The sequence below is a fragment of the Mucor velutinosus genome, assembly GCF_035048745.1.
Source record: "Mucor velutinosus strain NIH1002 chromosome Unknown tig00000165, whole genome shotgun sequence".
Lineage (NCBI taxonomy): Eukaryota > Fungi > Mucoromycota > Mucoromycetes > Mucorales > Mucoraceae > Mucor > Mucor velutinosus.
Genome location: NW_027041913.1, coordinates 1,744,919 through 1,772,335, shown reverse-complemented (window position 1 = coordinate 1,772,335; position 27,417 = coordinate 1,744,919). Strand labels below are relative to the sequence as shown.

At 40.4% G+C, this 27,417-nt stretch overlaps 11 protein-coding genes across 11 annotated transcripts; 5 read left to right on the top strand and 6 right to left on the bottom strand.

Annotated features, from left to right (window-relative positions):
• Positions 1–3,231: 3,231 nt before the first annotated feature.
• On the top strand, positions 3,232–5,767 carry ATC70_003538 (uncharacterized protein; the record flags this gene model as incomplete). Its single annotated transcript, XM_064822896.1, has 4 exons — positions 3,232–3,351; positions 3,404–3,479; positions 3,534–5,235; positions 5,290–5,767. The coding sequence occupies 4 exons, from the start codon at positions 3,232–3,234 to the stop codon at positions 5,765–5,767; spliced, it is 2,376 nt and encodes a 791-aa protein (XP_064679496.1).
• Positions 5,768–6,682: 915 nt separating this feature from the next.
• ATC70_003537 (uncharacterized protein) lies at positions 6,683–7,405 on the bottom strand (the record flags this gene model as incomplete). Its single annotated transcript, XM_064822895.1, has 2 exons — positions 6,683–6,973; positions 7,031–7,405. The coding sequence occupies 2 exons, from the start codon at positions 7,403–7,405 to the stop codon at positions 6,683–6,685; spliced, it is 666 nt and encodes a 221-aa protein (XP_064679495.1).
• An 858-nt stretch (positions 7,406–8,263) lies between these two features.
• On the bottom strand, positions 8,264–9,795 carry ATC70_003536 (uncharacterized protein; the record flags this gene model as incomplete). Its single annotated transcript, XM_064822894.1, has 2 exons — positions 8,264–8,982; positions 9,036–9,795. 2 exons carry the CDS (start codon positions 9,793–9,795, stop codon positions 8,264–8,266), a joined length of 1,479 nt encoding a protein of 492 aa, XP_064679494.1.
• A 489-nt stretch (positions 9,796–10,284) lies between these two features.
• Positions 10,285–11,284, bottom strand: GIR2 (the record flags this gene model as incomplete). Its single annotated transcript, XM_064822893.1, has 2 exons — positions 10,285–10,826; positions 10,963–11,284. 2 exons carry the CDS (start codon positions 11,282–11,284, stop codon positions 10,285–10,287), a joined length of 864 nt encoding a protein of 287 aa, XP_064679493.1.
• Positions 11,285–15,312: 4,028 nt separating this feature from the next.
• Positions 15,313–15,915, top strand: PYK1_3 (Pyruvate kinase; the record flags this gene model as incomplete). The annotated part of the gene is made up of 4 exons (XM_064822892.1): positions 15,313–15,444; positions 15,496–15,619; positions 15,687–15,799; positions 15,862–15,915. The coding sequence occupies 4 exons, from the start codon at positions 15,313–15,315 to the stop codon at positions 15,913–15,915; spliced, it is 423 nt and encodes a 140-aa protein (XP_064679492.1).
• An 825-nt stretch (positions 15,916–16,740) lies between these two features.
• On the top strand, positions 16,741–17,299 carry TEF1_2 (translation elongation factor EF-1 alpha; the record flags this gene model as incomplete). The annotated part of the gene is made up of 2 exons (XM_064822891.1): positions 16,741–17,080; positions 17,151–17,299. The coding sequence occupies 2 exons, from the start codon at positions 16,741–16,743 to the stop codon at positions 17,297–17,299; spliced, it is 489 nt and encodes a 162-aa protein (XP_064679491.1).
• Positions 17,300–17,386: 87 nt separating this feature from the next.
• ATC70_003532 (uncharacterized protein) lies at positions 17,387–18,480 on the bottom strand (the record flags this gene model as incomplete). Its single annotated transcript, XM_064822890.1, has 2 exons — positions 17,387–17,505; positions 17,562–18,480. The coding sequence occupies 2 exons, from the start codon at positions 18,478–18,480 to the stop codon at positions 17,387–17,389; spliced, it is 1,038 nt and encodes a 345-aa protein (XP_064679490.1).
• Positions 18,481–18,679: 199 nt separating this feature from the next.
• On the top strand, positions 18,680–19,717 carry ATC70_003531 (uncharacterized protein; the record flags this gene model as incomplete). Its single annotated transcript, XM_064822889.1, has 1 exon — positions 18,680–19,717. The coding sequence occupies one exon, from the start codon at positions 18,680–18,682 to the stop codon at positions 19,715–19,717; it is 1,038 nt and encodes a 345-aa protein (XP_064679489.1).
• A 5-nt stretch (positions 19,718–19,722) lies between these two features.
• Positions 19,723–23,926, bottom strand: ATC70_003530 (Fe2OG dioxygenase domain-containing protein; the record flags this gene model as incomplete). Its single annotated transcript, XM_064822888.1, has 24 exons — positions 19,723–20,080; positions 20,140–20,209; positions 20,264–20,341; positions 20,401–20,469; positions 20,520–20,604; positions 20,660–20,791; positions 20,852–20,926; positions 20,974–21,047; positions 21,101–21,188; positions 21,246–21,336; positions 21,386–21,486; positions 21,540–21,632; positions 21,687–21,782; positions 21,835–21,972; positions 22,027–22,158; positions 22,215–22,373; positions 22,428–22,472; positions 22,525–22,635; positions 22,693–22,793; positions 22,845–23,219; positions 23,279–23,364; positions 23,421–23,512; positions 23,575–23,649; positions 23,708–23,926. The coding sequence occupies 24 exons, from the start codon at positions 23,924–23,926 to the stop codon at positions 19,723–19,725; spliced, it is 2,943 nt and encodes a 980-aa protein (XP_064679488.1).
• Positions 23,927–24,372: 446 nt separating this feature from the next.
• Positions 24,373–25,086, top strand: ATC70_003529 (uncharacterized protein; the record flags this gene model as incomplete). The annotated part of the gene is made up of 1 exon (XM_064822887.1): positions 24,373–25,086. The coding sequence occupies one exon, from the start codon at positions 24,373–24,375 to the stop codon at positions 25,084–25,086; it is 714 nt and encodes a 237-aa protein (XP_064679487.1).
• A 21-nt stretch (positions 25,087–25,107) lies between these two features.
• ATC70_003528 (uncharacterized protein) lies at positions 25,108–25,911 on the bottom strand (the record flags this gene model as incomplete). Its single annotated transcript, XM_064822886.1, has 3 exons — positions 25,108–25,317; positions 25,376–25,797; positions 25,857–25,911. The coding sequence occupies 3 exons, from the start codon at positions 25,909–25,911 to the stop codon at positions 25,108–25,110; spliced, it is 687 nt and encodes a 228-aa protein (XP_064679486.1).
• Positions 25,912–27,417: the final 1,506 nt, after the last annotated feature.

Here is a 27,417-nt window from a genome sequence, read left to right as displayed (position 1 = left end):
AGTAGAGTTGCCCACTCCTGGATACAAATTTTTTATCTTTGAGAGCGAAAGACCACGTTGGAGCAAAGATTGGAGAACGTTGCGCAAATCTTGTGTTAAACGAGCAGGCAAAATGAAAGTTTTGAAAAAAATAAGAAAGCAAAGAAATAAAGAAAAAACATGAAGAAACTAGCTTCTTTTATACTTTTAGAGTGCTCCTAGGATATTAAATATCCTGAGCATACCGCGGGTAGTTCTTTAGATTTCTTCAATACGTCTATTGGAAGTAAAGATATCAACCATTTTATATCATCTAGAATTACCCACCTAACATTTTTGCCAAGTCTCACTTTAGCTGGTTATACTGGGATTAGAATATAGTCCAGCCATAAGGTTTTTATGTTGCTGTAATCCCTATAGGCTGTTCTATCGAACGCAGTATGGGGTAGATTTGTTTTCTGAGTTTTGGCAATATACTGGGTAAAAGTCAAGATTATTTGAACGAACAGGACAGTTTTTCCCCCTACAGTAGCTTATAAAAAATGTTCGATATTATAAAAACAAGAAAAGACTTATTTGAATAAGATCAGACACAAAAACTAAAGATTTATTGATGAAGACAAGAGTTATTCTATTTATACTAAGTTCTGAATGCCAAAGTAGCAATTTATCTTGTACAACGCTTATCACATCTGGTGAACCTCAGTATTTAGATAGCTGAGGTGCACTCCAATTATCATAGCTTGTCCATGTTGTTGCGCAACACAGACATATCTACCCATCAAGAATACCTTAATCTCTATAGACAGTTGTAGCCCTTCTGGCACAACATGTTGCAACAACAGCGAGCTGTTCTGAACATCTTTGATGTTGTATTTGTGGTTATGCTTTTCTTTTGACTCACTTTTTTGTGTGAGTGCTCCTTTTTTGCCTACATACTACTATACTCCTATAGTACTCTAGTATGTTCTTCCTTTTCTTTCTTTTGTTATGCTTCTTTGAAGCATACCTCTTTATTACGTTGAGTGGATGTGCCTATCCATGAAGCTCAACAAAACTTTATCCGAGGCTAGGAGGTAGATAGGCCGCCTCCACTTGGTTATCGCTACTTACTTCAGTGATGATTAAGGGTCTCAATGCCAAAATCTAAAGCTAGGTGGTGTAGTAAGGAATGCTCTAGCACCTGGGGGAAATTTGATGATAGTAACAGTTATATTACTGTATATAGCGGAGCTTAAAATTTTGCCGCACATCAAAACAGGGGGAAACCCTCGCAATTTTTTTTAGGTCAGCGGAGTTTTCAAGCGATTTGATTGGCTGAGGGCTCGAAGCAGCAAAGGTCTACAACTAGTTGATTTCGTATTGATCTAGCATTTAATATGATATTATCTTTGTAATAAAAGGGTGTCCAAATACACACAATACAAGTCCTTCTTTATTCAAATGTATTAGATAAGATGCAGTTGCTTGACCTCGTATCCATTACATAGTTTGATCTGAGGGATGTTTTAATATTTATTATATTATTGGAAAGTCATATACCACACTAATTCAGCACAGCAGCGGCAATTATCAGAAACACCACATCTTCGACACTAGCGCAGTAGTTCCTGATCATTTAATCACATTCTTCATTTCTGAATGGAGCAAAGATTTGCTGAATTTAGTGTATCTATTCCTTGAATAAAACGCTTGCTGCTCTTATAAAGCAAGTAGTGCTTGTTTCCAAAAAGCGCTTTACTCAAGCATTGCTCATGATTCTATTCGAACCCATCAATCGCTTCAGGTTATTGAATGGAACTTTTATAAATGCAATGATGGCTTCTGCCCAAATTTAATAATACACAAGTGTCCTGGCAGGTTTCGATGCTGATAATGTCCACTTCAAATGGCTCTTCTTCATATTGGCTTCTCAAAAAAAAATAACAGCATTTTGGACACTGATGGGGTTAACCATGTGAAGGTGGGAGAAAATCTAGCCCAAAGAATGAAACAAGGATAAACAATGCATCCTACAGAGGTCAGCCATCCTAAAGAAATACTTCACTTGGGTGCTAGCTACTTCCCCGGTATCTTAACCAATGTTCACTCGGGTATGAAAAAAATGGTGGAGAGCGATACCCCAAGTATACTAAGTGAAGTATATTAGACAAGATTCCCAACAAAAAATACCGAAAATAAATGGGATTTCAATCAAGCCATGCTACCATCAACAAATACGCATATATAATAATAGTAATAGCATGATGATAGCAAGGGTAAAACACTCTTGAGTATGACATGACGAATACTAAAGTAATTGTAACATAAACAAACCTGAGAAAGATACATGGTCAACAATAAAGAGCTATTCTTCACGCAGGAATCACAAACCATAAAATAAATTACCATTCTTGATCAACCAGATCAACAACTGAATAACCTACCAAAAATATACAAAAAGAGGGGATCACTGACAGCTACCAGATAATAGTTATAAACCAACTAATACGAATAAAGACGCAAAATAAGCATTCTGTTGCACACTATCCTAATCTTGAGTAGAGGAGGATTTTAATAATACTTCATCTGCTTTTTTCACCTCCTTTTTACTGCGCTACGGCAGAATATTGTCGAATCCTCCAAGCGAGAGTCTTTATTAATTAATTGCACAAATAAATGTTTTATGTTCTCCAGCATATTTTGACGTCAAATCTACCACTTGGATGCTTGTCCTGCATTTGCAAAGATAAAGTTCAGATACCCAATGTGCAAGACTGGGACGGGAACATTATATTTCTCCTGATGAATTTATGTCAAGGATATGACATCCTTTGAGCAGCTATTGTTGTATGACGAGATGCCCCTAAAAAATCACTGAATGGATAGCTATCTGGATACAACGTGATCCTGGAGCTTCTTACTGCTAAACTGCCGCAAGATGAATCATATTTGTTTATATTTACTCCAGTTTAAAGTTATTTTATGGGGTACATGTAATAATAATGAAAGTACATCACTTGGAATAAGCAGGAAACTCCTGATTTTGATTTGAAAAAAAAAGAGAACCAATCATGTAACATGTAACATCATGTAACATTTGGTTTCTTTACTTTTTGGCCATTCCATTCAACATGCTAAACGTCGTTTTTCAACCATTCCCAGTTGCATGCAACTCTCTTATAAAGATCTAACTTCACCCGTTTCTCTCTCTGTCTTTCTTCTCTTATTTTACTTTTTTCCTTTCCCCCCCCCCCTCTTTCTCTGATTGCCATGCTAGCCTCAGATTCCCTGACAGACAACAATGACATTGATGTGCATGCTCCCGCACAAACATACTACACCACTGGAATCAATGCCGGCAGCAACATCAACCGATTGCGCACTCTTTCTGTAAGTGCTTTGATTGTAATCGCCCTAACTTGTGCTAACTCGCTTTTTTCAGGGGCGCCATGAAATACCCAAGCATTCCACGAACAGTAATGACATGCCCTTTCAAAGAAAGCGCAGAGCATCGCATGGTAATTTGGCACAATCTAAACGGACAACAAACCGTATTGACGATTCTCTTATAGATGACAAGAACAAGGCACGGAAATTTTTGCTTGATGTCAAGGAGACACAAAGAATCTTGGTTGAGCAAGAGGATACGGATGGCGATTTTCAGATTACCGTCAATGATTTGGGTCCAAAATCGCTTCTCGTGGGCAGCGCTGACTCGGGTGGTTACCGCAAGATTGAGATCCGTGGCACATACATGCTATCCAATCTGTTGCAAGAATTGGCGCTTGCTGAAGACTATGGCCGCAAGCATATTGTACTGGATGAAGCTCGTCTCAATGAGAATCCCGTTGACCGACTGTCTCGCATGATCCGACATAACTTTTGGGATGGACTCACTCGTCGTATTGATGCCGAAGGGCTGGAACGCATCTGTTTAGATCCTAAAAATAGATCTGCCAACCATAGCCCTCGCATCTATATTCCTTTTGACGAGGATGAAGTATTCGACTACTATCAAAATGTTGCCAACACCAAGAAACATCTAGGCCTGGAAGTGGAGAGACTGCCTCAGGACATCACGCCAGAGTACGTCCAGAGCATCAACAGCAAGCCTGGTATTCTGGCGTTGGCTCTCAAGAAGGTAAAGGACCTGGATACTGGTGAAGCTACTTTTAGCGGTGTTCCGTTTGTTGTGCCTGGAGGTCGATTCAACGAAATGTACGGCTGGGATTCCTACTTTGAAGCATTGGGCTTATTGATTGATCATCGCGTGGATTTGGCGCAAGGTATGGTTGAGAACTTTGCTTACGAAATCAAGCACTACGGGAAAATCTTGAACGCCAATCGCTCCTACTATCTGACCAGATCACAGCCCCCATTTTTGACAGACATGGCACGACAAGTCTATTTAAGATTATCTGGGTGCGACAATGACAAAAAAGCATGGTTGCGTTCTGTGTTACAAGCTGCCATGAAGGAGTACCACACGGTGTGGATGGCTGAACCTCGTTTGGACCCCAAAACACAGTTATCACGTTTCCGACCCGATGGCAAAGGCATTCCGCCTGAAACAGAGGCTTCTCATTTTGACCATGTCATTCAACCCTATGCCATAAAAGCCAGCCTGAGCATCAGTGACTACATGGAAGCCTACAACAACGGTGCTATTAAGGAACCCGAACTGGACGAGTACTTTTTGCATGACCGAGCTGTTCGTGAATCAGGCCATGACACCACCTACCGCTATGAGGGACGATGTGCTAATCTCGCTACCATTGATCTGAATGCACTCTTGTACAAGTATGAAACAGACATTGCAGACATGATGACAGACTATTTGGGCGGTGACCTTGTCGACTATGATGGCGTCGCGCAAGAAGCCTCTGTGTGGAGAAACCGTGCTCAATTGAGAAGAAACCGCATTGATCACTACCTGTGGAATGAGGAGCATGGCATGTATTTTGACTATGACACCAAAACAGAACAACAGAGCACATACGAAACAGTGACAACCTTCTGGGCCATGTGGGCTCAGTGTGCCAGTCAGGAACAAGCTGAGAAAATGGCTCGTCAGGCGCTTCCCAAGTTTGAAGTAATGGGTGGTCTCGTATCTGGCACAGTGGAATCAAGAGGTGTCATCAGCTTGGATCGCCCCAATCGCCAATGGGATTTCCCTTTCGGCTGGAGTCCTCATCAAATTCTCGCCTGGCGTGGGTTTGAGAACTATGGTATGACTGATATCCAACAGAGGCTAGTCTATCGCTGGTTGTATATGTAAGTATGATACTTTTTGTATATGTTTACAACAAGAGACTCATCTGTTTGTAGCATCACCAAATCATTTGTTGATTTTAATGGTGTTGTGCCTGAAAAGTATGACGTTGTGAGTTTGACGCATAAGGTGCAAGTGGAATACGGTAATGTGGGTGTAGACTTCAAGTATGTTCCTCGCGAGGGGTTTGGCTGGATGAATGCATCCTATCAAATTGGCTTGAGCATCATTCCAAAGCAGATGCGTCGTGCACTTGGTACATGTACAAGTCCGGATGTCTTTTTTGAGAGAACCGCTGCCGCTAACAAGAGGCAGCATGTGGTTGAAACAGCTAAAGCCATCACTCAGAATGGTCAAACGACGGCTGCGATTACTGTTATCGTTCCACCAGAATCATCGGTTATCATCAACAGTGGATTCAAGAGAAAGGCCCCTTCGTTGTCACCTGATACGAGTCAGCAAGATCTTGCATCATATGCTACTATGGATAGCGCACTTACTACACCAGAAGATGAGTCTAATTTTTATGTCTAAGCACGAATAAAAAGTAATTGTATCAGATAAGCACAAGACTCGCTCGAATTAATGTATTTTGGGAATGAGGATAGACAAATGTTTAGACATTGCAATGGTATGGGAGCAAATTCAACACAGGGAATTACGTACATTTAGTGTTTTTTGCACGGACATTGCTTCCGTGCATAATTCATGCATTTCCCATGGTAGGAAAAGGACTTCTCAGGTCCATAGTGACACATAGCCAGACACAAAGAGATAAGAAAACTCTGTTAGGTAACTGTCAGATTCTATAGGATACATACGTTCCTGAATCTGCCTAAAAGCGTGGGTATGTAATATAGCTTAATGGCTCATTACCGTCCATGTAGCACAAAGCATATGAATGCCCTCTCTTTTTACTCCCCCTTACTTCCTCTCATAGTGAGAACACTAGCAGATGTTTGTTGTCAATTTAAGCATAAGTGCAATATTAAGGAGTATTGGTTCAAAGCGTACTGTATCTCCCTGTTTCATTGTCGATTCTTTGGTGGTTCTTCCTATCAAATGTCTATCGAATAAAAGGAGAGCACATTGTTAGATTACTCTATTTGTGATAGTTTACATCTAATTTAGGCAACTTAGCATCACTTTTTAGATATTTAGACCATTTAAAGAAAAAAAAAAAAAAAAAACTTATAATTATATGCTGGAAGATTCGACCCCTTGCATGACAATCGAAAAAATATTTCATTGCAGTCCAAAGGATGACACGATGTATATGTATATAAAGAAATTTTTGGTATATTTTAATAGTGATAATAATAGTGATAATAGTAGTAATATCTTTTGATGGGTTGCTGGATGCTTTGTGTACATGTGCGTATTGGATTGGTTGAATTGAAAGTGAATATATATGTATATAGTGTGTGTATGTATATGTACAAGGTGTATTTAACATTTAGTAGTAGAATCGTACTTTTCAGTCATTTGCTGTTCTGTTGATAGGATTAGATTAGATGAGCAATTAGTATGGCTAGTCGTATAGCGAATCATGGGTTTGAACTCTTGTTTTTTGTAGCAATTCTCGCTGTTTCTCTTTATCTGATGTTCTCTGATCCAGTGCAAAAGTAATTGATCTCCATATTGCTGAAGTTCCTCCACTTGCACATTCAGTTTAAAGTTGTTTAATTTGAGAAATTGTAGCTCCAGAGTGTTGAGCTCAGCAACAGGTAAACCGCCGACCTATGTGATACCACTGCTTTAGCATTTGAGCAGTGTACTCAGCTGTACACAATTTACCTTGGCATATCTGGCATTCGTATAGAATACATCAGAAAAGAACTTGCTGGCTACCATGATACCTGTAATGATCAATCTGTGTATATTGTATGAATCGATTCTGAGACCAGATGAATTGCGAGACATGCGATCAAAGTAGACCAGCAGACTGAGGAAGCATTCATTAGCACAAGGACAGTACTTGAGGATACGCGCAAGGTAGGATTGAATATCAATATTGGGTATGGCTCGTGCGTAAAAGCAAGCGTATGGAGTGGCATGTCGTGAAGATGGCTGTATTCTATCATTCGTTTTGGTGATGCGTTCTAGTAAATAGGTGACAATTTTTATAGTGTCAGATGTAGGATATTGAACAAGATCATATTGCAAGGCCATAATGTAAAAAAAAAACAAAGAGATCTTTTTTATTATATAATACAAAAAGGGGGAGAGAAAAGTGAAGTACAAGAGAAGAAAAGAGGTTTTAAAGTACTAGTATCAAGTTTAATTTATATAGCAGATTTCAGGGAATTGAGCAACCAACCAATCGTAGATCATGATACATTGCTACACATCTAAACCTATCAAAAGACAACTGTTTTTCTCTCAATTGACTACATTATTCATACAGACGTTACCCATTCGCTTCTCGTGGATGGCGCTACTATCTTTCATGGCTTTGTCTATAGGCATTAGGGTGAAAAAAAAAATCGAGTTTGGACTCTTTGTGTCGCATTTGAATAACCAGTTTTATCACTGAATAGCACCTTCCGATTGGCTGTGGAGAACAGAAATGATAGAATTAAGTAATCCCCTGTATGTATACAATCTATTTTTGTGCTAAACCCATCCATCTCTTGTGCCCATTTAAGGTTTGATTGTTCATCTCTTTCAGTAATTTCAAATGCAAGAACGAATCAAACAGTGTAACATTCGATGGATACTTGAGCTACTCTGCGTATCAATGAGCTTTTTCATTACGTGAAAATGAAGCTGCATGTGTTCAGCAGCTATATTGGCCGTAATTTGCAGGTAAAACGCAAGCTCTGGATCAACCATGTATCGAGAAAGGGTCCAAACTCGGTTCAAATGTTGTGTTTGAGTCAATGCATCGTCTCGATCAAAGTAAATGGAGGACGTTGCGTCATGTAATGCTAATTACTTTGCCATGTGTGGTTTTGGAATAAACGCTATGTGCTAAATTCTTTTAAACAGAGCAGGACAAGTTAATTTCATATATTTTATTGCTTGGATTTATTGAGTCCATCTCTTTTTACTTTCTCTGCTACCTGGTGGAGTATATCCACGATAACGACCGTAAGATGGCAGTTGCTGTTGTCGCTGCTGAAGCTGGTAATAATAGCTTTTATCATCCGTCGCATTGCTAGATGCATACGAAGGTGTTTGATAACCATAAAAATAATGGTTGTTGCTGTCATTCATATCAAAGCAGTGGGATGCACTAAGAATTGCTTCATTGGACTTTTGAGGTACGTGGGCATAGTCATAGGGCTCGTTTGATTCATTCAATGATGATACATGGCGGAATGACGCAGTGTTTGTTGGATAAGAGTTGTTGGGCGTGTACACATTATAGTAGTAATCAGTATCATAGGCTGGATACCAGTAGCTGGGTCGATACTGTTGTTCATTGAAGCTTTGAGAATAATAATGATGAGTATCCGCCTTAGATGATGGTGGTGGCTCCCATTGTTCATTGTGCGTGTATTGTGGAGCACTACTCCTACTCAAAAATGAAGAGTCATAAGAGCGAGATATCATCAGGTACTCCAATTGCTGCTGAGCATCCAATATGTGTCTTTCGTGCTTTTTATGCTTCTTTTCCATTCTCTTGATCTCTGACCTGAGCTTCCGGACTTCCGCATCATAAGCATCGCTATTAAATGTTTTCCCGGGAGCAGTGTAGTTGATCTGATGATCGTCCATGGCACTAGTCAAAGAACCCTTTATGCCTATCCAATATTTAGACTTTTCTCGCAAGCGCCAAATCAGTAAGTAGACAAACCTTCATATTGTGTCTTTTCAAACACGGGTTCATCTTTATCCTCATCACCATCGTCGTAACTATGGAAACCAGATTTTTGATCCGCAAAAGGGGTCGGTCGTCGTTTGATAGATGGATGACCACCTTTATTAAGTGGAATCTTTTTTGGAGAAGATTTGCTATGCCACGTGAGAGGTTGAGTCGTTTCTCGTGGGTAATAATTGAGTGTGTCATCTTGTTTATAGTCTCTTTGAATTGGCATGTAGTAGTGCGCAGTATTGGGCAATGGTTGAGGGGATGGTGGCACTTGTATGTTGTATATCATTTGTTGTTGTTTGTTTTTGTGGTTGGAATTTAGTTCCTGAGTTTGCTGCGGCTTTACATCAGTTGTGGTAGATGGCGGTGTTGCAGGTCTTGAATTGGAAAACCTGTCTTCTGTCCCTCCCATTACTACTTCTGGAGAAGTTTCATCTTCAGGACTATCGCATGGTTCGAATGGATAGGCGAGATCATAGAATGATGATGTGATAAGTAAAGGAGCACTCTGAGCAGCACTAACTGCGCTTAATGGCTTTGCAGTACTCGATGTTGCCGGTAGCGAGGAGTAACCTGTAGCTGCCGCAGACGCAGACGAGACATAATGGTACGAATATTGTTGATGTTGTGGTGGTAAGAAGGATTCAGTGGCTGATCTATTGAGGAATTCAGAAAGCACTTGTCTTGTAGGTGTAGAATTGCTTCTTTTCTTGGGTAAATTGAACCATCTTCCAAAGCTACTCATTCTTGCTACTGTCAATAAAGTATGTATTAAAACTGGAAAAAGAAGGAGATCCTTTTGTTGCATGTATTTATAAGCTACATGGTTTGTTTATAACCCATGTGACCCCTTAAAACGAGGCAAAAAACAATGGATATTCGGCTTTGTTTATCAACAGTGCCACAATAGGATCCATACCTGCTATCGCTCTTGTCTGCAGAGCATTTATCATGGAAATGAACATCATTACTCACAAGAAATACGCTGATGTGAGAGTAGAACATGGAGCAAATGACAAGCAATAGAGACTACTGTGCGCATACATCAGTCCGCCATCCAGGTTGCACATCAAGTTGCCAATTACAGGATTTTCTACTACGGTGAGTCTTTTTTGATGTTTTGATCATGCTTTACGATTACTATCCGATTTTCAGAAAGAGCGTTTTTGCCAGCGAAATAGCCACATGAAAGCTGTATCAGATATTAGGCTACTTTATTAAATTTTACAGGGAATTAAGGGTAGCGATAAGGATTAGTGCTATTGCTCTTTTTCTTTTTAGTGCCAATAAGTTCTGATGTAGACGGAAGCATCAGATCGATTTGAACGGGCTCAAAAGAGAAATCAAAATTCCAGCTTTTGATGGAGTTAACAGGTTTTAATTCATGAGGTTGATGATGTTGCAGATTATCAGCTACGACAACGCTTTTCCTGAATCCTCTTTCTCCCTGCTTTTGCTGCTGTGGCTGCTTGTGCTGCTGTTGCGTATAATGCAGCTTTCTTGTCTCTCCCTCGTTTGCAATGATTACTTTTTCAGGCTCTGCTGTCGTCACAAATGCTCCATTTTTCGTACATGCGGCCGTAGTGATTGACTGCACGTTTTTCACAGGGTCGCTGTACTTGTAATCTTTACGGATAACTTGCACTTTGGCATCTTGGTATGGATGAACTGGAGCCTGCATGATGAATAAATCACCAAGAGCAAAGCTGTTTACTTCCGAAAGAGCGTAGATGGATGCAACCAACGTCGCGAGCCACGCAATGATGGTGATAAACCCTATGCAAGTGTTAGTCAATTATACAGATGCTATATGCACGTTTAAATCAACAAATGTACAGGTTTGATGGTGCCCACACAGCTATGCTGCATGTGCGCAATTGTTAATGATAATGATTTGCTGATGATAATTTACCTACTATGATCATTGCATTAGCCAAACCACATGCTTTTGAGCTTAATCTGCTACTAGCGTATAGATCAAAACTGACGTCAGTGGTCAAGGTCGACACATTTAGTCTTTTGCAAGACGAAAACTCTACATTGGGCGTGTCAAAATCATCTAAAATTCCTATGGTATGAGTATAGGTACCATTAAAACGGGCAAAAATAACTCCTGAGGCTGTGGACCAGAGAGCAATGACAACCAAGGTGAGCACAATTTCAAATGCCAGCAATCTCTTTGACAGATTAAGCGGTCGATTGCCCAGCAGACGAAGAAATATATGAAGATACATGATCAAGAGTAAGGAAGAAGACAACAATGAAATAGCCCCTATGATTAAAAGTGTGTATTCCTGAGGCCCAGATTCTGCCGCTATGATCAATCCTTGATTCGAGTTGTTGGCTGCGTTTAGGGCAAGCGCATTCAATATAATGACGGTAATACTGAGCCACTGTATGACAAACAGGAAAACCATCTGGAGCATGGTTGCCCACTTTTTTTGCATCATGGATACTAGGAGAAAGGTAAAGAGTGTGAAAAAGAAGGGAATATCCAGTTGGACAACGCGGTATGTATGGACTTTATATAATTATGCACTACTACTTGCTCCTTAAAATACAGAATCTACTATCATAATGGTATCAAGACCATCATCACATGTCCCATCATGACTGTAGTAAATTCTTGTGAGTTTTCTACGAGGCAATGCGCTTGCTTGATGGCTGACATGACACTATTGCATGTTTATTTTCAAAACACGCCGTTCGCGGACAACCTTTATGATATACGAAATACTGCATATAGATGCTTGCCGTGTATAGGTATAAATCAGAAGGAAGCGACATTTTGTTTACTTGTGTACTCAGCGCTGTGATTGTCTGCGTCAAAAGTGATCCTGAAAGAGATCAGCAAAGGTGGTACATGTAGTACAGAAAGCATTTCCTGTAAAACAAATTTTTGTGCACAGCATGATTATCAACTAGAGTACTTGACTAGCTGGTCAATCTCGCTGCATTCAATGACGGCGTCGCCCTGTGGGCTCTCGCCAAAGACATTTTAAATCAGATATAATAAAATTTTGGTATTAGAGTCACCAGGAGGAGAGGAGGTATCTCCCTCAGCACCCTTTTTGCTTACACTGATGTCAAACAAAGCCTATTATTCAGACGATATGAAAGAAAATTCAGTATTTGTATATCACAATCGCCATTTTCTGATAATAGAATTGTCATACCATTTGCTGCTGTTGATGCTCTTAATTAGATGGCGACATAAAGCTGGTTATAATTAAATACAGGACTTGTGTAAGTTATACAGCGACTTTTTTGAGGTAGTCTCATTGCAAAAGACGCCTTCATGAGGCAAAGCTTCCCCCCAAAAAAATATTTGCGCTAAGCAATTGTTCTTTCAATTCCATGATTCCCAATTAATCAGCATCGCAATCATTATTGTCATCAATAGAAAGGCATTTGGGCCAGCCAGCAGCAGCGCCACCCGCTAAAAATGATTCAAACTCAGTTTATATTTTTCTGTTTGAGATTGGACAAATTTCGTCTTTTGTCGATTTCTTTAATCTATTTTATGACATTCGACTATACAAGTTGTGATGATCACCCTACGATTCCTAACACATTCTTGAAGTGTTTTTCAAGGCGCTTTCAATGGTGCTAACTGTAATAAGTGTTTTAAATGAAGTTATTGAGCAGTTTAATAAATTTTGAAACGAGGCTTTTAGCAAAAATAGCCATATTTTGCATATGAACACCTCATAAACGTGGTTTCAGAGGTTGCTTTGGTTCTAGAGAAACATTTTGATATGATATATATCATATTAAAAGTCTTCATTTTCAAGGTGAAAAATGCGATCGTTTGATTTTCGATGAAAACCATGAGGGGTACCTCATGCTTTTTGGCCAATTTTTGGTCTATTTTTTTTGGTCCTTAAAAAGTTGAGCAAAGGTGCCAGAAAGTAACTATGAGGTGAAAGCAATTGTGTAGTGCTATTCTGGAGGTCTAAAACGGTATCTAACACAAGAAATCACTGCTTAAATGCATCCAATTCACGCTGTGTTTTGTTTATATTTGAATGATACCAAACAAATTGAGTCAAGACGCTTGATACTAGTATCGTTGGACCCTCCCTTAAATTTGATACAATATCCTCATCGAAATTGGACTCAATTTTGTTGTCTGCTATGTTGATTCAAGTACTGGATTGATTGGCACGCGGCTGGCAAGTTTTGCAATCAAGACAGAAGTAACTTTATTCATGTAGATTGGCGAGTACAGAGTGCTTTTCGCAGCAACAGGAAATTCTTGATGAGTAAGAAGTAGTTTTGATGGTATAAGTGTTTGAGCAGATTGGCAAACGATCAAGGAGTGCTTGGTTAGATGCTACCGCAGATGCTTTTATTAGGCCATTCTCCATCCTTTACCGTTCACACAATTTTTTACAAGCCAAAGAGGTTACTCATTAGTGAAATGATGTACAATAAGCAACTATAGCTATGCATACCATCGGCATCTATGTATATCGCTTCACTGACTTGTACCAGCAACATTTGCTCCTGGAATGCCCGAGCCTCAAAGCCTGAATCTTCCAACAGCCAAGTTAGGTACGCAAACTTGGATTGCGGTTTTGCTCTTTTAGCAAAAAATGGATGTAACATGATGTTGAGAGCGAGAGAAAGCCAATTGTCTGTTCTTCATTGATATAATGTGACAGATGAGATAGATTTTCAGCGGAGCAATGTTGCACGATGATGTTGAAAGAGAGCTTTAAATTAGTGACAAACGCTGCCAATGGTAGCACATGCTTGAAGGTGAAGTGTAAATGAATTTTATTATGCAAAGAGTCAATAGAACCGACATCGTATAACGCTATGATCCATCAAACATTACCATACTGTCTGTAGAAAGTGTGGCTTTTATACAATGTGACTGACATCTACTCAACTGCGGCAGTAAACAAATATAAAAAAATTTTTACCAAAACACTTTTTCCTTTTTCTTTAGCACATTCTTGTGTCTTATGGTCAGGTTACGATGGTTATGAACGTCTTGCAAGGTCTTCTTGGCTACTCTGTATCTCCTTCACTTCTGCCTTGGGTTCGTAGCCCTAGTTCCAGGGGCCTATCTCATATCTAGCAACACTTTTCTTCTTTATGTTTCTTCCAAGGAAGAGTGTAAGGATGAAAGGGAATAAGGCGCCACTGAAGGGGTGTATCATTTGTCGCTACCATTTATACATTACAAGACTGCTCAAACCAGCTTGCTGTATCGCCTAAAACTTGAGAGGTAGGGCTAGAAGGAGAATTCACGGCTGGACTGGTCTGTTAGATCGCTCTCACTGCTAGGAGGCGGCGCCGACAATTTAAAGTCTTGTAAGTCTGTGTCAGGTACCAATGTAGGCATACCTTGTCGCATAAACATCGACGATAATCTGGAGCTCAATGCCACTCTGCCACGGCATCGGTGCGGCTCTTTGCTAGGCTTCTGATCCTAAGCATCAGGGTATAGGGTGGTTGTGTGGTTCCTTTCACCAGGAGCTGCAGGAGTCCCTTTTCACAGAGGCTTTTTCCATAGCTTGGTTGGGAAGAAGAAGAGTGTCAAGGACCGGATGCCCAAGGTGTTGCCTTTTATTACCTCAAAACCGGATGACATGCTGCATGATCACTCCCCCCGAGGAGAGCAGTAGGTTCTTCAATGAAGGGTTGCAAACAAGGTAGGTGTCCTTTTGGAATCAGCTGTATTTTCACCTTCTCGTGGTTGATTCTGTTAGTATCGAGGCATGCTGTGCTTTGATCAACTAAGAAAAATACATTTTCTTTCTGTACATTGAATAAACAAAGTTCTCTGTTTTTGCATCTATTGAAACATTGTGTCGTTTTATGATTCCGCGTTGGGACCTGCGAGATTTCATGTGAGAGTATAAGGTCTTTAGTGGACTAAAACAAAGTGCAGGCAGTGTTCAGAATTGATAATCCATTCTAAATGCTTGTATTCCTGATATACGGTACAACGAATACCGTTTTTGGCTGTCTTGATTCAGTAATAGAGCCGAATCCAAGCATTTATATGATAATTTGGCATATATAAACCACTATCATTATGCGGATTATCACCAGACAGCCATCACCATGAAGCTTCATGCCAGTGAACGTAACAACAAACAAGATATACGGGTTCAATGCCGAGAAATCTCCAATCTTACGTCATTTTGGGTTGTGAGACTCTAGCCAAGCAAAGCCAAATGTTTTATAAACATCCACGCTTTTTTTCTTTCTTTTCTTGCCTCTTTCTTATCGATAATTATATAAAATGTCTGACGAAAACGTGAATACCTTGGCTGAAAAGTACCAATCTCTTCGTAATGTACCTGGTAAGATTGGAGGTGGCAACTATGACGAGAGAGTGGATTCTGCTTCAGGTGAGAAATATCAGGTCATGAAGGTACGTGTTACTTGATTATGCAACCAGCATGTGTTGATGGAATCTGTGAAGGCTCTAGGCGACCAACTTGGTTTGCCTGGTACTCCTGCTGCTGATATCTTATCCAAGCTTGGTAAACCTGATGAGTTGACACCAACACTGGATCATTCGCAAGCCTCCATTCAAACAATGCCAGGTAAAATTATGCAGCAACGATCATTATTACACGAGAAACGTCATGTATTCATTTTACACTATTCAAGGCCCGGCTATTCCTGCCTCTGGTGATGGAAACGCAAACGAGAGCTCTGCTAACCAACAATCCTTTTACTTTGTATATAATCTTGTACCCAAGAAGCATTATCTCTACTTTAAGGTATGGCAAATTTGTTAAGATGGAGGGAGCTGGCTTCTGACAGTGTATTTTTGTATATACAGATTGATCCTGTAAATGAAAAGGTCATCACATCAGATTGGCACAAATCTGATTAAATTTTTTTGGTTCTTTTGTTACGTCTTGGTTGCGAACGCTAGTTTGTGGCTAGATTTCAAATAAACTTATATTCATAAAACAAGCCCACTTGAGTGTGTTTATCCATACGAGATACGATGTGAAAGTATAACGCGGCTTTAGGCCTTTCAAATCTGCAGCATCAAATCGGAAGACTTTCGAATGTCATACATCAGATGTTGTGTGTATTACAATGGAGCTTTCTTGTTGCACAACAGGGCAGGAAGTTTAATATAATCCATCATATCTTCCTGTAGAGTGCCGTATGCACCTTGCTTATTTTTTGCTTGTACAAAGCACATCACAAGACTAAAACTGTGTAGTCGATGCTAAAGTAGCGGCAGATTTAACCTTGTGTATTACTCCATCGCGAGATACGACCACAGTGAGGTTAGGTGATACAACACACTTTTTTTACAGAGGCATTTAAACACTCTCAAAGAGATGAGGGAATTCCTTACACTTGCACTGGAGAAACACGGAACCCAAATGTCAATACAACCGTCTGTGTATGACATGTTTATCATCTGTACATACGGGATCTGACATTTCAGTCGAGTCAGATCCACTACTGTCGCCTTGGATACATCTCTCTAGCCAGCGTCGTTACCTAATGCAAACCCGGTTGAAGTTCTAATTTAGAAAAAGAGAAAGCAAATGTACAACACCACTGTGTGATGTAATACACAAAAAAAAAAAACTTGTATACAAACTCACACCAAGTTTCATGTATATAATGAGCCAAGACTTTGCCCTGTAGCCCTCTTTTCTCTTCTTTTTCTTCTATATAAAAATTTGCAAACAAAATGTCCAACCAACAATACGGTGCCACTGCTAATGATGTTAACCAAGAGGAGTCTGCTCCCTTGATCAATAGAGATATTGATCGCTCCAATGAGTCCTGTAGACAAAAGTTTCAACGTATCACCCATCAACACCGCTTCAAGATTATCGGATCATGGCTCATTGTGCTCGCTGTTACTGCTGTCTTGACTATCTCTGTCCACTATGCTCTCAAGGAAGACAAGCCTCATATCCCTGAGGAACCTCCCAAGGGCGAGCAAGATGAGCTCGTCAATGACATGTGCATTTCTGATCGCAGCTGGTTTGTTGCTCTTATGCTTTCCATTTTCCTCGGTCCCTTGGGTAAGTGCTAGATAGAATAAGGAGGGTTGATTAGCGTATTGTGCCTTATATACTCATACATCATACATAGGTGTCGATCGTTTCTATCTCGGCTACATCTTCCTCGGTATTCTCAAGCTCATCACTGCTGGTCTCGGCGGTATCTGGTGGACCATCGATGTCGTTTTGATCGCTTTGAACGTTCTCAACGACCATCCTGCTGGCTGCCACCTCAGATAAAAAAAAAAACAACAACGCCACATTTCCCTGTGTAAATGATGATACCACTATGTTTATTTCTATAATAGCCTGTAATAAAAAAATAACCTATCTGTGTTTTGGGTATGGTCCAACACGATCTCTTTCTTTCTTTGCCCTGACGTCAATATTACGCTCCTTCCATGTACTCTTTCGAAGCTTAATAGGTCTGTTGCCAACGTATTTGCCTGACAGATTGGGATTAGGCTTTCATGTAAAATAACACCCTGCTCTAAATAGTTACCGTTCATTTCTCTCCACGCCTTGACAAAGTCATCAGGATCCTTGAAACTGATGAATCCGAATCCTCTTGATTTCATGGTTCGATTATCACGCACAACGCGAGTTCTCAAAAGACTTGGGTACTTTGAGAATGCCTTGTACAATAGCTCTTCTGTCACTTCATTACCCAAATCACCAGCAAACAAACGGAAATCATTGTCGTCCCACTCTTCGAGCGAATGATCCTCCCAGACCTCTCCTCCTGCTGCTCGCACAATGTTCTTTTTCTTCTTCTTTTTAGCATCTGCATCGTCGCTCTTGTTGTTATGCGCTGCGCTGCCTGTAGGTGCAGGCGAGGATGTCGATGTCTGTGGTCCTGTGTATCCTGATTTGGTGATGATGATGGGCCCAACGGGATTGTTCGAATTTGCTGTGGAGGGGTAATATACTTTGGGTGCTGGTGAAGCATTGTTGCTGCCATAGTTGGAGGTTACTGCTGATTGTATTGCGGCAACAGATTCAGGCACAACGCCACTTCCACCATAGGATCCCGTTGGTGTGCTAGTGTCGTAGTAGTTTTGAGCATAGTATTGATCGTAGTTGTAAGCAGCAGATGCATCAGTGGCAGTAGCAGCAGCAGAGGTAGCTGTGCTATTGGGATCAGCGTATGCTCCAGTAGTGTAGTCATATCCATAGTAGTATTGTCCATTATCAGCGTAATACTGATTATTGGGATCAGAGTAATCGTAAGTCTGCTGGGCTGCATCGCCAGTTGCATTTGAGTAGTAATTGGTGGTGTCTTCAACGTACTCGCCATTTTCATTGTAATATCCCTGAGGCACTGTGTATTCAGCAGGCGCTATGTAGTCATTGACAGCATACTCTTCAGCAGCATAATGCACCTCTTCCTTCTCCGCGTCCTTCTTCTTGTCGCTTGGCATTTGGATTCGATGTGGTTGAAAGAGTGTAATGTGAAGCAGCTGCTTTAAAATGGGGAAACGCTTACTGCCGCAATGGAAGGCTTTTTAGCGCGGTCACGACACAACGATTCTTTCACCCCCTACAGACAGAGAGAGAGAGAGAGAGAGAGAGAGAGAGCATGAAATTTTTCATTCATCTTTACCCTTTCATTCATCTCAAATGACCAGTCGATTCATTCCTAGAACAACCTTTCCGTATGATAGAGTCATCAACTGGTTTCCAGGCCACATGGCAAGAGGTCTTCGGTTGATATCAGAGAGATTGAATTCAGTGGATCTCGTAGTCGAAGTGAGAGATGCTCGCATCCCACTCTCCTCAGTCAATCCAAATTTCGAAAAAGTAGTTGGCAGACGACCTCGGCTGATTGTATATAACAAATTTGACTTGGCAGATCAAAGCACCAAGGAGCCCATTACTGCTGCATTCGCCAAGCATGCGCCAATGACGCCTGTCGTATTCACCAGCTGTCAAACTGACAACAACGTCAAAGAAATCTTAAATCATGCAGCTAAACTCGCCGATCCTATACCCCAGGTTACTTTGATGGTTGTTGGCATGCCCAATGTAGGCAAATCATCATTGATCAATTCACTCAGAAGAGTAGGCGTTGGAAAGGGAAAAGCAGCAGCAACGGGAGCACAGCCAGGCATCACAAGAACAGTGATTGGTACAGTGAAAGTGCTGGAAGACCCTACAGTCTATCTTGTAGATACACCAGGCGTAATGGTACCTCATATTGCAGATCCAGTGAGAAGTCTGAAAGTAGCATTAACAGGTGGCATTCGTGATCACTTGTCAGATGAGCAAACAATGGCCGACTATCTTCTGTTTCGATTGAATGAATTTGGCGCTTACGACTATGCAAAATGGTTCAAGCTGCCAGATGGTCAGCCTACAAACAATGTGGACGATTTACTGAAGGGTGTTGCCAAGCGTATAGGCGCCGTTGTGAAGGGAGGCGAGTACGATATGACCATGGCAGCCAAATTCTTCCTCAAGCATTATAGAACAGGAAGATTGGGTCAATTCACACTAGACGATGTCAGCCCAGAAGCACTAGAGACCTTTTTTGAGCACCAAAAGATGTACGCCACCACCAATGCGAACCCAAGCACACTCAGTAGACGTCAAGAGAAGAAAGTAGCTAAATTAGAACAAAGAAAGAACTCGAGAAGAGCCGCTAAGGAAGAGGAATAAATGCTTTATTTAATGGATCTGTGATATCTTTTCGCTGTAGCTTTTAAGTACATGGTTAGATGAGGGTATTTAGATTGTCGTCTTCGAAATACGTTATAAAATGCTAGAAATAGTAAATGTAAAATTTCAGATTTGCTAATGCCATGAGGCGCCAAAGGTATCACAATTTGTCCTAGCCGAATAACGATGCTCAAAAGGCACTTTTCGTTGACAAACCCCATGATGCTGTTTGATAAGGCTTTTACCTGGCATTCTATCTTTAATGCCGCAAATTCAAAGTTGTCATACAGGTTCCTTGAGATGGATTGCTTGGAGTTGATTTCGCTGTTCATCAATATGTCATAAAATTTGGATTTGATAGCTCTGTGTTCAAGGGTTAGCGCACACTGATCTTCCCTACTTGAATAATAAGCAGCACACACCTTACGCCGCTGTTGAGTAGTGCCTTGAAAGGCTTGCGACTGTATTCTACTGTCATGAAGGATGCTACATCTACATTGGCCATTAGGATTCGCGACGAATACATGATCAGTTGCAGACCTGTACCTGATCTCTGCCTTTTTGACTTGTCAATATGGACATTTAAAGTCTTGGTGTCAAAGATCATTCCAATCCACGAGAATTCTACATTGCAAACGTTAGAATAACGTGAAATGAAGATATATTTGCAAACATTTCAGTACCAGACATGTCATTATAGAGGTTTGTTACGCATTTATCCTTGTTGACGGACACTCTGAAATCAGATAGATCTATTCTAACATTGAGTATCACTGCCAGCATTGGCGAAAGTACGTCTTACCAGTAGTCATTGTATCCAGAAATCGCACAGCATAATTCTTGTCTTTAGTTATATACAAGAAATCATCAATGTAGGAGAACAGAATCTACGCACAAAAAGTTAGCATAATGCATTCTGTGAAAGGCAATTGCCATGCGAACCCCTTGCTTGTCTTCTTTTAGATAAGCGAGCTTCTCTTGCTCCAGCCTGCCAAAGAAGAAGCTGCATAAAAGTGTTGACAGTCGAGATCCTTGAGCAATGCCATGTTGACGTTTATAATATTTATCACCAAACTACATTAACAATAGAGTTAGTTCTGTTTGAAGTGTTTGTCATCTAGTATTTGAAGGTACCTTGACAGCACTTGAAGCTATATTCTCTTTCAAGAGATAGTACAACTCTTGTGTATCAGTAAATGTATACGAACCCTACACACGGTCAGCATCAACACCAGCTGTACAGTATAGCTACATACCTGATCAACCAGTATAGACCCAGGCCGAATATCTTTTGATTTACGTCCAAATTTACTAAAACTAGCTGCCTCATCTGAACATGGTGTTATTGCATGTCGTATATGCTATCACGATCTGCCATCTTACCACTTGAACCGTACGACTGAAGACTTTTTTGAAGGAACTTGCCTGCAAATGGCCGAACGGACGCAATACTTTTACACAGATACTGACCCTACGAGAGCATGATTAAAAAGCTGGAGACATAGTGATGGAAGTGTTGTATTTTTACTGATTTCAGAATGTCTTCTAAAATGGCCAGTAGTCTTGACTGATCAATGTTATCAAAGCAGTTGCTGATATCGACCTTGACAAAGTAAAATCTAAAAATGTATGTCAGCTGTTGCTAGCAAGATGAGGCTCATTGCTTACTTGGATGTAGTAGGTAGTACAGTTTTGATATATGATTTGTATCTTTTGTACAGGGAATGTCTACCTAATACTGAGCTACCCATGATGTCTGAATTGCGTTCCTGTAATACACTTTGTAAATCTGCTGGGTAGCATGATGTAATGGGATTCTTACCATTTCATAATGAAGCACATTCAAAGCTGTTTCTAATCTGGCGTTAGGATTCACTTTTTGCTCTTGAAAACTTTCATCGGTGGTACTTGAGACCTGGTAGAAGAATCTTGGTATCAGAACGCATTGAGACATTATAATCAGACTTACAAGTCTGGTAGCAGTTTTCATATTTGTAATCATACGCAATCCTCTCTCTTTGGGTACGAATCTAATTTTTCCTGCACCCAGGCCCAGATCCATTTCCTTGAAAGCCGGTTAGCTTGGTGTGCTTGATTTACTTGAGCCAACGACTTACTGTGTCTCGCATCTCTTTGAAATAATTCGTTTCTATCAGCTTTTCCATGCTTGGCGCGATGATGGAATGCCATGTATCTCGGCGATAATAGAAGGCTTCTTTTCCATGCTTGCTGTGTTCAGTGATGTAGAAGAAAGACTAATGACGAAATGTGAGCTATAATAAGCCATCTCCCTTATCCATCTCGGTTACCTTGAGTGTAGGCATTATAAAGTCGTTGAAAAACCAGTAAAATGCTTGCTGAAGTATCGCTTTTCTCTTTTGCAGATCAGTTGGAACTATTCTTTGCTTTTGAGAGGGTGCCAACCATTTGCAATCGAGTACCTGTTGTGGAAAATCAGGACAAGCTACTAGTAAATCAACTCGGTGTGGATCAAAACCTTGAATTCATGCATAATCTCGGTCATGGATAGCTTTTCAAATCTGCGGCGTGATATAAAGTGTTTGGTGGCTCTGTAGATAATGTCTAGGTTGTGCTGCGATCCCCAAAACTCTAATGGAAATGTCCTTCTGATGAGTTCCTTGACGAACTCAAACACCTAATGTATTTGCAGTAAGAGACTGTGTAGTGAATATGAACTGTGGTATTTCACCTCGTAGTGTGGGGTGGCTGCTCTGGTGATATTATCAATCAGCATCTAATAGACCAGAATTAGATGCCTTCGTACACATTGTGATCAGCTACTGTACCTTTTTCGGGCATCGTCTTTTCAGGATTTGTGAGCAATGCATTCTATTATGTCTAGTTTGTATCTCCTTGACTATATTTTGCACGGATTGACATCTCTTGAGAAACTTTTTCTATTAAGCATGCTCAGGCATGTGTTTAACCATACAAAGTCAAGTAGTTGCGCTTACTGTCTTGTTTCGACTGTTGAATTCTCGAGGGAATATCTTGGACATGCAATACATGAGAAATTCATCATCCAGTATTGTTGTTTTGGCCATCCTCAGTACGTCTATAATTGCCTCTCAGTAGCACTCTCATACATAGAACTGCTTTCACTTACTGTTTTTGGGCAAGTTCATCATGGCATTGCTCGTCGACAGATCAGCATTTTTGGTGCTATAAAATAACTGTGATCTGTCAATGGCAACTGCTCTTTTGCTGGGTTGATGCGCTGTCGTCATGGTGGAAGTGTTGGCTTGTTTAAGCTTCTTCTTTTGTCTTCTAGATAGTTTCTGCGCTTTATTTGTATGTTGGTTATCTGAAGCAGATTTCCGACGCTTTTTAGAAAACAAAAGAGTATCGAGGTATTTGGGTATATTTTTGTAGTTGGAAGCAATGTCGAATAGAAAGGTAGACATGTACTGATCCACTGGCATTTGTATTGATTTACTAGGCTTTGGTTTCAGGGCAACGTCTTTGAGCAATAATGGAGTACCTGTCAAATTCGATCTGAGGTCAAGTCGTGGGACAATGCTACATCCTACTTAATAGTACCTGCAAGCTGAAAATAGGCTCCTTGAGGGAGTCTATGCAGAACAACAGCCTTGAGAAAGAGACTGCAAAAGTCCTGTCGATTCACACTAAGATGGAACATGTAAATATTGATTGATATATTGCAACAACACCATAAAATTACCAGGTGAATAGTATATGCCAAGCTTTGTTTGATATGATTTGGCTCAACAAGGTGTTATGAAACTTCATCTGAACGGACCTCTTATCGGGTGCCTTTATAAATCTAGTCTTAATATAACACTGTCTTCAATGCTTTTGTCGCTTCCTTGATTTACCAATGAACATCCAGTAGCGATAACATTGCTAGTCTTCCAGTTTGAGAGAATATAGACACAAATGTCTGCCAGCACCTACATGAACGCTTAGATGAATACAGCTAGCACTGCCTATATCATATTTTAATTGTACATCTTCCATAGTGTCACCGTTTATTCCTGGAGTAAAATCAAGTTTACTTTTATAAATACTTCCAGTTGTGTTGCTGATGACTACTAGTATCTGTTGTGATAATTCATTCAAGGCGTTCTTATCTTGTGCGCACAAATCTAGCTCATCAAAATCCAACCCAAAGTACTCTGGCAGTGTCTGAGCCGACTTGAAGATACTGTGAAAGTAGTTGGGTATCATTGTGGAAACTGTAAGAAAAGAAAAACATAGCCTCCTCAACATGCCTATATATACTAGACTCGTGATTGAATAGCCGAAGATCACAAAGAAAATGCCTTTCTGTTCCGAAATCTATGATGATGGGTTGATCATCGCGATAAATTGCCTTGAATACATTGACCCAGAAACGATGGACTGCGCCGAGTAAGCTTATTCCATACCGATACAATTATATGGTGTGGTTTTCGTGTATGGTGCTACAGCTGTATATCGTCATTTATGCTAGTCCTGCTTGGGCTCCTGCCTCTTGAATCGAGACTGTTGGGAAGTGATCACTGATTTTATGTTTGCTCAGCATTCCAAAACCATGTATACCATCATCAGGCAGATATCTTCCACATACCGAACAGCGATGCTACCTTTTCTGACGGCTACGATCTCCCATTGATAAGCAGCTACTCGTCAAAATGGCGCATGAAATGGAAATCAACCTTGTTTTGCATAAGACTCAGTTGTGCCCAGAATTTGTCGTACGATTAGAGCAATTTCATATCGATACCATCAATGTCGGGTCAGGAACAACATGGGTAATATCAACCTCTACCGTAGATTGTCTCGCAGTGCACGACCATTTGGGCGAGCTGTTGAAGCTGATAGATGATGCAGCCATCTACGTTGATCCCGTTGACATTCAGCATGCATTTTTGCTTACGTTGGATACAGTGAGTGATGGCTCCGAATATACGGATAGCTTCATCCACATGGCGTACAACTTTTACTACCATGGAGGCACCACAACGACAAGTACTCCCACCTTTAATTTACCTCTGGAATCACGGGGAGGATCCAAGGCGATAACTTCTGCACGCCAAATCACTCTGGAGATGCTGATAGCCCAATTCGTCGAAACCAGCACTTCCATTAACGGCATCTTGTATCTAGTGCGCCCAGATGAGAGATGCTACTGCTGCATTACACGGTTTCCCAATCAACAATTCTTTATCTGCGTACTGGATCCAGATGGACATGTATCTATGCCGCCTTTTGACTACGATATGCTGCTCGCCTATCAAAAGAGAAAGACGGGCTATTTCATTGATAAATGGGGCCAGCAGCTGCTGACCAAGAGGAGGGTTTATTTGTGCGTGCGTTTTAATATAATACAATGCCATTTTACATAATCGTTTGTGCGTAGTGTTTCTTCAAGCCTTTTCTTTGGGTGGAATGCGATCCATATCACCTTCTGTGAATTCAGTGTTCATAGCTTTTATCCAGTCAATTTCGATGCTAAAGGGTCCTTCTTGACGATCCATCAATGAGATACCAACAGTCTTAACCTTTTGTCTAAACATCTCGATTTGATCCTCCTGGATCATGCCGTTGTTTGTCAAAATAAAGTCTTTGAATGGAATCTACATAAAAGTAAAGAGCTTCAATAAAACGCACATCAAACCTCTTGCTCCACTCTACCATCACAGTCTCCCATTGTCCAGGTGTACGCAAGAATAAGCGATGTTGAAACAAATCTGTCTTTACCACTCCATCGGTTTGGATATTGACAAAGTATTTGCGTTTATCGCCCTTGACATGCAACGCTAAATAGCGAAATAAGCTGGTATCCCAGCAAGGTGTACCAAACAGAGTTTGTGCCTTGGGGATGGTTCGAATAGCAGCATATCCACTTTGTTTAATCTCTTGGTTGGCTGGTAAATCGAGCGAAATATGGCCGTGAAATCTTGCTGTATTGTCAGGTGTGATATCAAGGCTAGCTTCTGAAAATCCTCCAATATCCTTGTCGCTGCCAATGGCCCATTGCTCGAGATCCTTCTCTGTCTTTAGTGTTGCCATTGGCAATTCCTTTTGCCAGCCTCGAAGGCCATCCATATTCAAAGCTATTCATGGCATGGTCCTATTAGATTGACACATAATATCTGTAGCTTTGTAATCATACCTTTTAAGCTGGATTCGGCTACTTCAACTGCAGTTCGACGAAATACAGAAAACATGATCGTTTGTGGGGTTGAGTAAAGAAAAGAAAAGCATTGGCAAATTTAATCTACCTGGTTGGTTGTAAGCTCCTTGCTGAAAACAGTGACGTTCATGTCAAATGACACAAAATGGCATCTTGTTGGTAGCTATCATGGCCCTTTCTCTCAACTTGATTGACGTTTTAAGCTATTTTAATGCTCTGATAACCTATAAAGGCACTCACAAGATACTTTCTTTGTTTGCAATGCTGCAAATTGACCACAAAGCCGATATCCAGTATATGATGTTCAATCGGGGCTTTCAGGAAACCTGTCAAATAGTGATGACAGTACAGTCGTAATGCTTCGACATTGGATATGCTATTTGATATGAGTCGTAAATATCCGATAGTGATGCTTGTGTATTATGTAAGTCTTGTTGCTTACTCTCACTTGAATTGATAACGTGAAGGCAGTTCTTTATCTCACACAATGCTGATCTCCTTTGAAGAGCAAAATGTGGAATTCCAGGAGCATACGCTATATCTTAAGCAACAGAGGCAACCTGCAAGTTAAATGCGTTCGAAATCGACTTTTTCGGGCACCCTACTAATCCAAAGGGGACGATCTAGCTTGTGCAGTGCCAACATTGCTTGGTGCAGTTTTGTTTATTATTCAGCTTTGCAAGTGACAACACTGTAGACAACTAAATCGTATTACAATAAATGTTTAGTCCCTAGACACTTTTACAAGAAGACCACGTCGTGATAGAAACTTAGGTAACATATTGTTTGAAATACTAAAGAACGTGGAATCAATGTTTATTTTGCTTCAAAGTTGATATTATTGATAACGCCCGGTTTAATGAAACTGACCATCTTTTTTCAGAGATATGTTGTTTATTATGATTCAAATTCCCCTTCTTACTGCAGACATTTTATGCAGCCCATGAATCGTCAATGTCCAGGCTAACGTTATTAAATATAGCATCCAAGAAAATAACATGATGAACGATAGTGCTATGACTTGCCACCTACTTTCCATACGCTTCAAGGGCATTTATTACTGTATTGCCATATGAAAAGAGCATTGAGTTTGCCAGTCAGCCCCACCAGCCAAAATTAATTACAACCCAGACTCATAGTCTGCTCCAGATTGGCCAAATCTTGATGATTTTGGACTCGAATGAACTATCTTAGCAGATTCGACTAAGTAAAACATGGTGATCATCTTATGCTCCTTTAAGCTTTCTTGGAGTGCTTTTCAAGGCGCATCCAATGGTATAAAGTAAGATGTAAGTTTTGAATAAACTTACTGAGTAATTTATGAAAATATAAAAAGAAGCTTCTGGCCAAAAAGTCGAAATTTTACATATCAAAGTCCCACAAAGATGAATTTAGGGGCTATGTTGGATCGATAGAAGCATTTTGAATTAATACATACCATAGTAAAAGTCTTTATTATCAAGGTCAAAAACGCGATCGTTTGATTTTCGGTGAAAACCATGAGGGGTACCTCATGCTTTTTGGTCGATTTTTGTCCCTG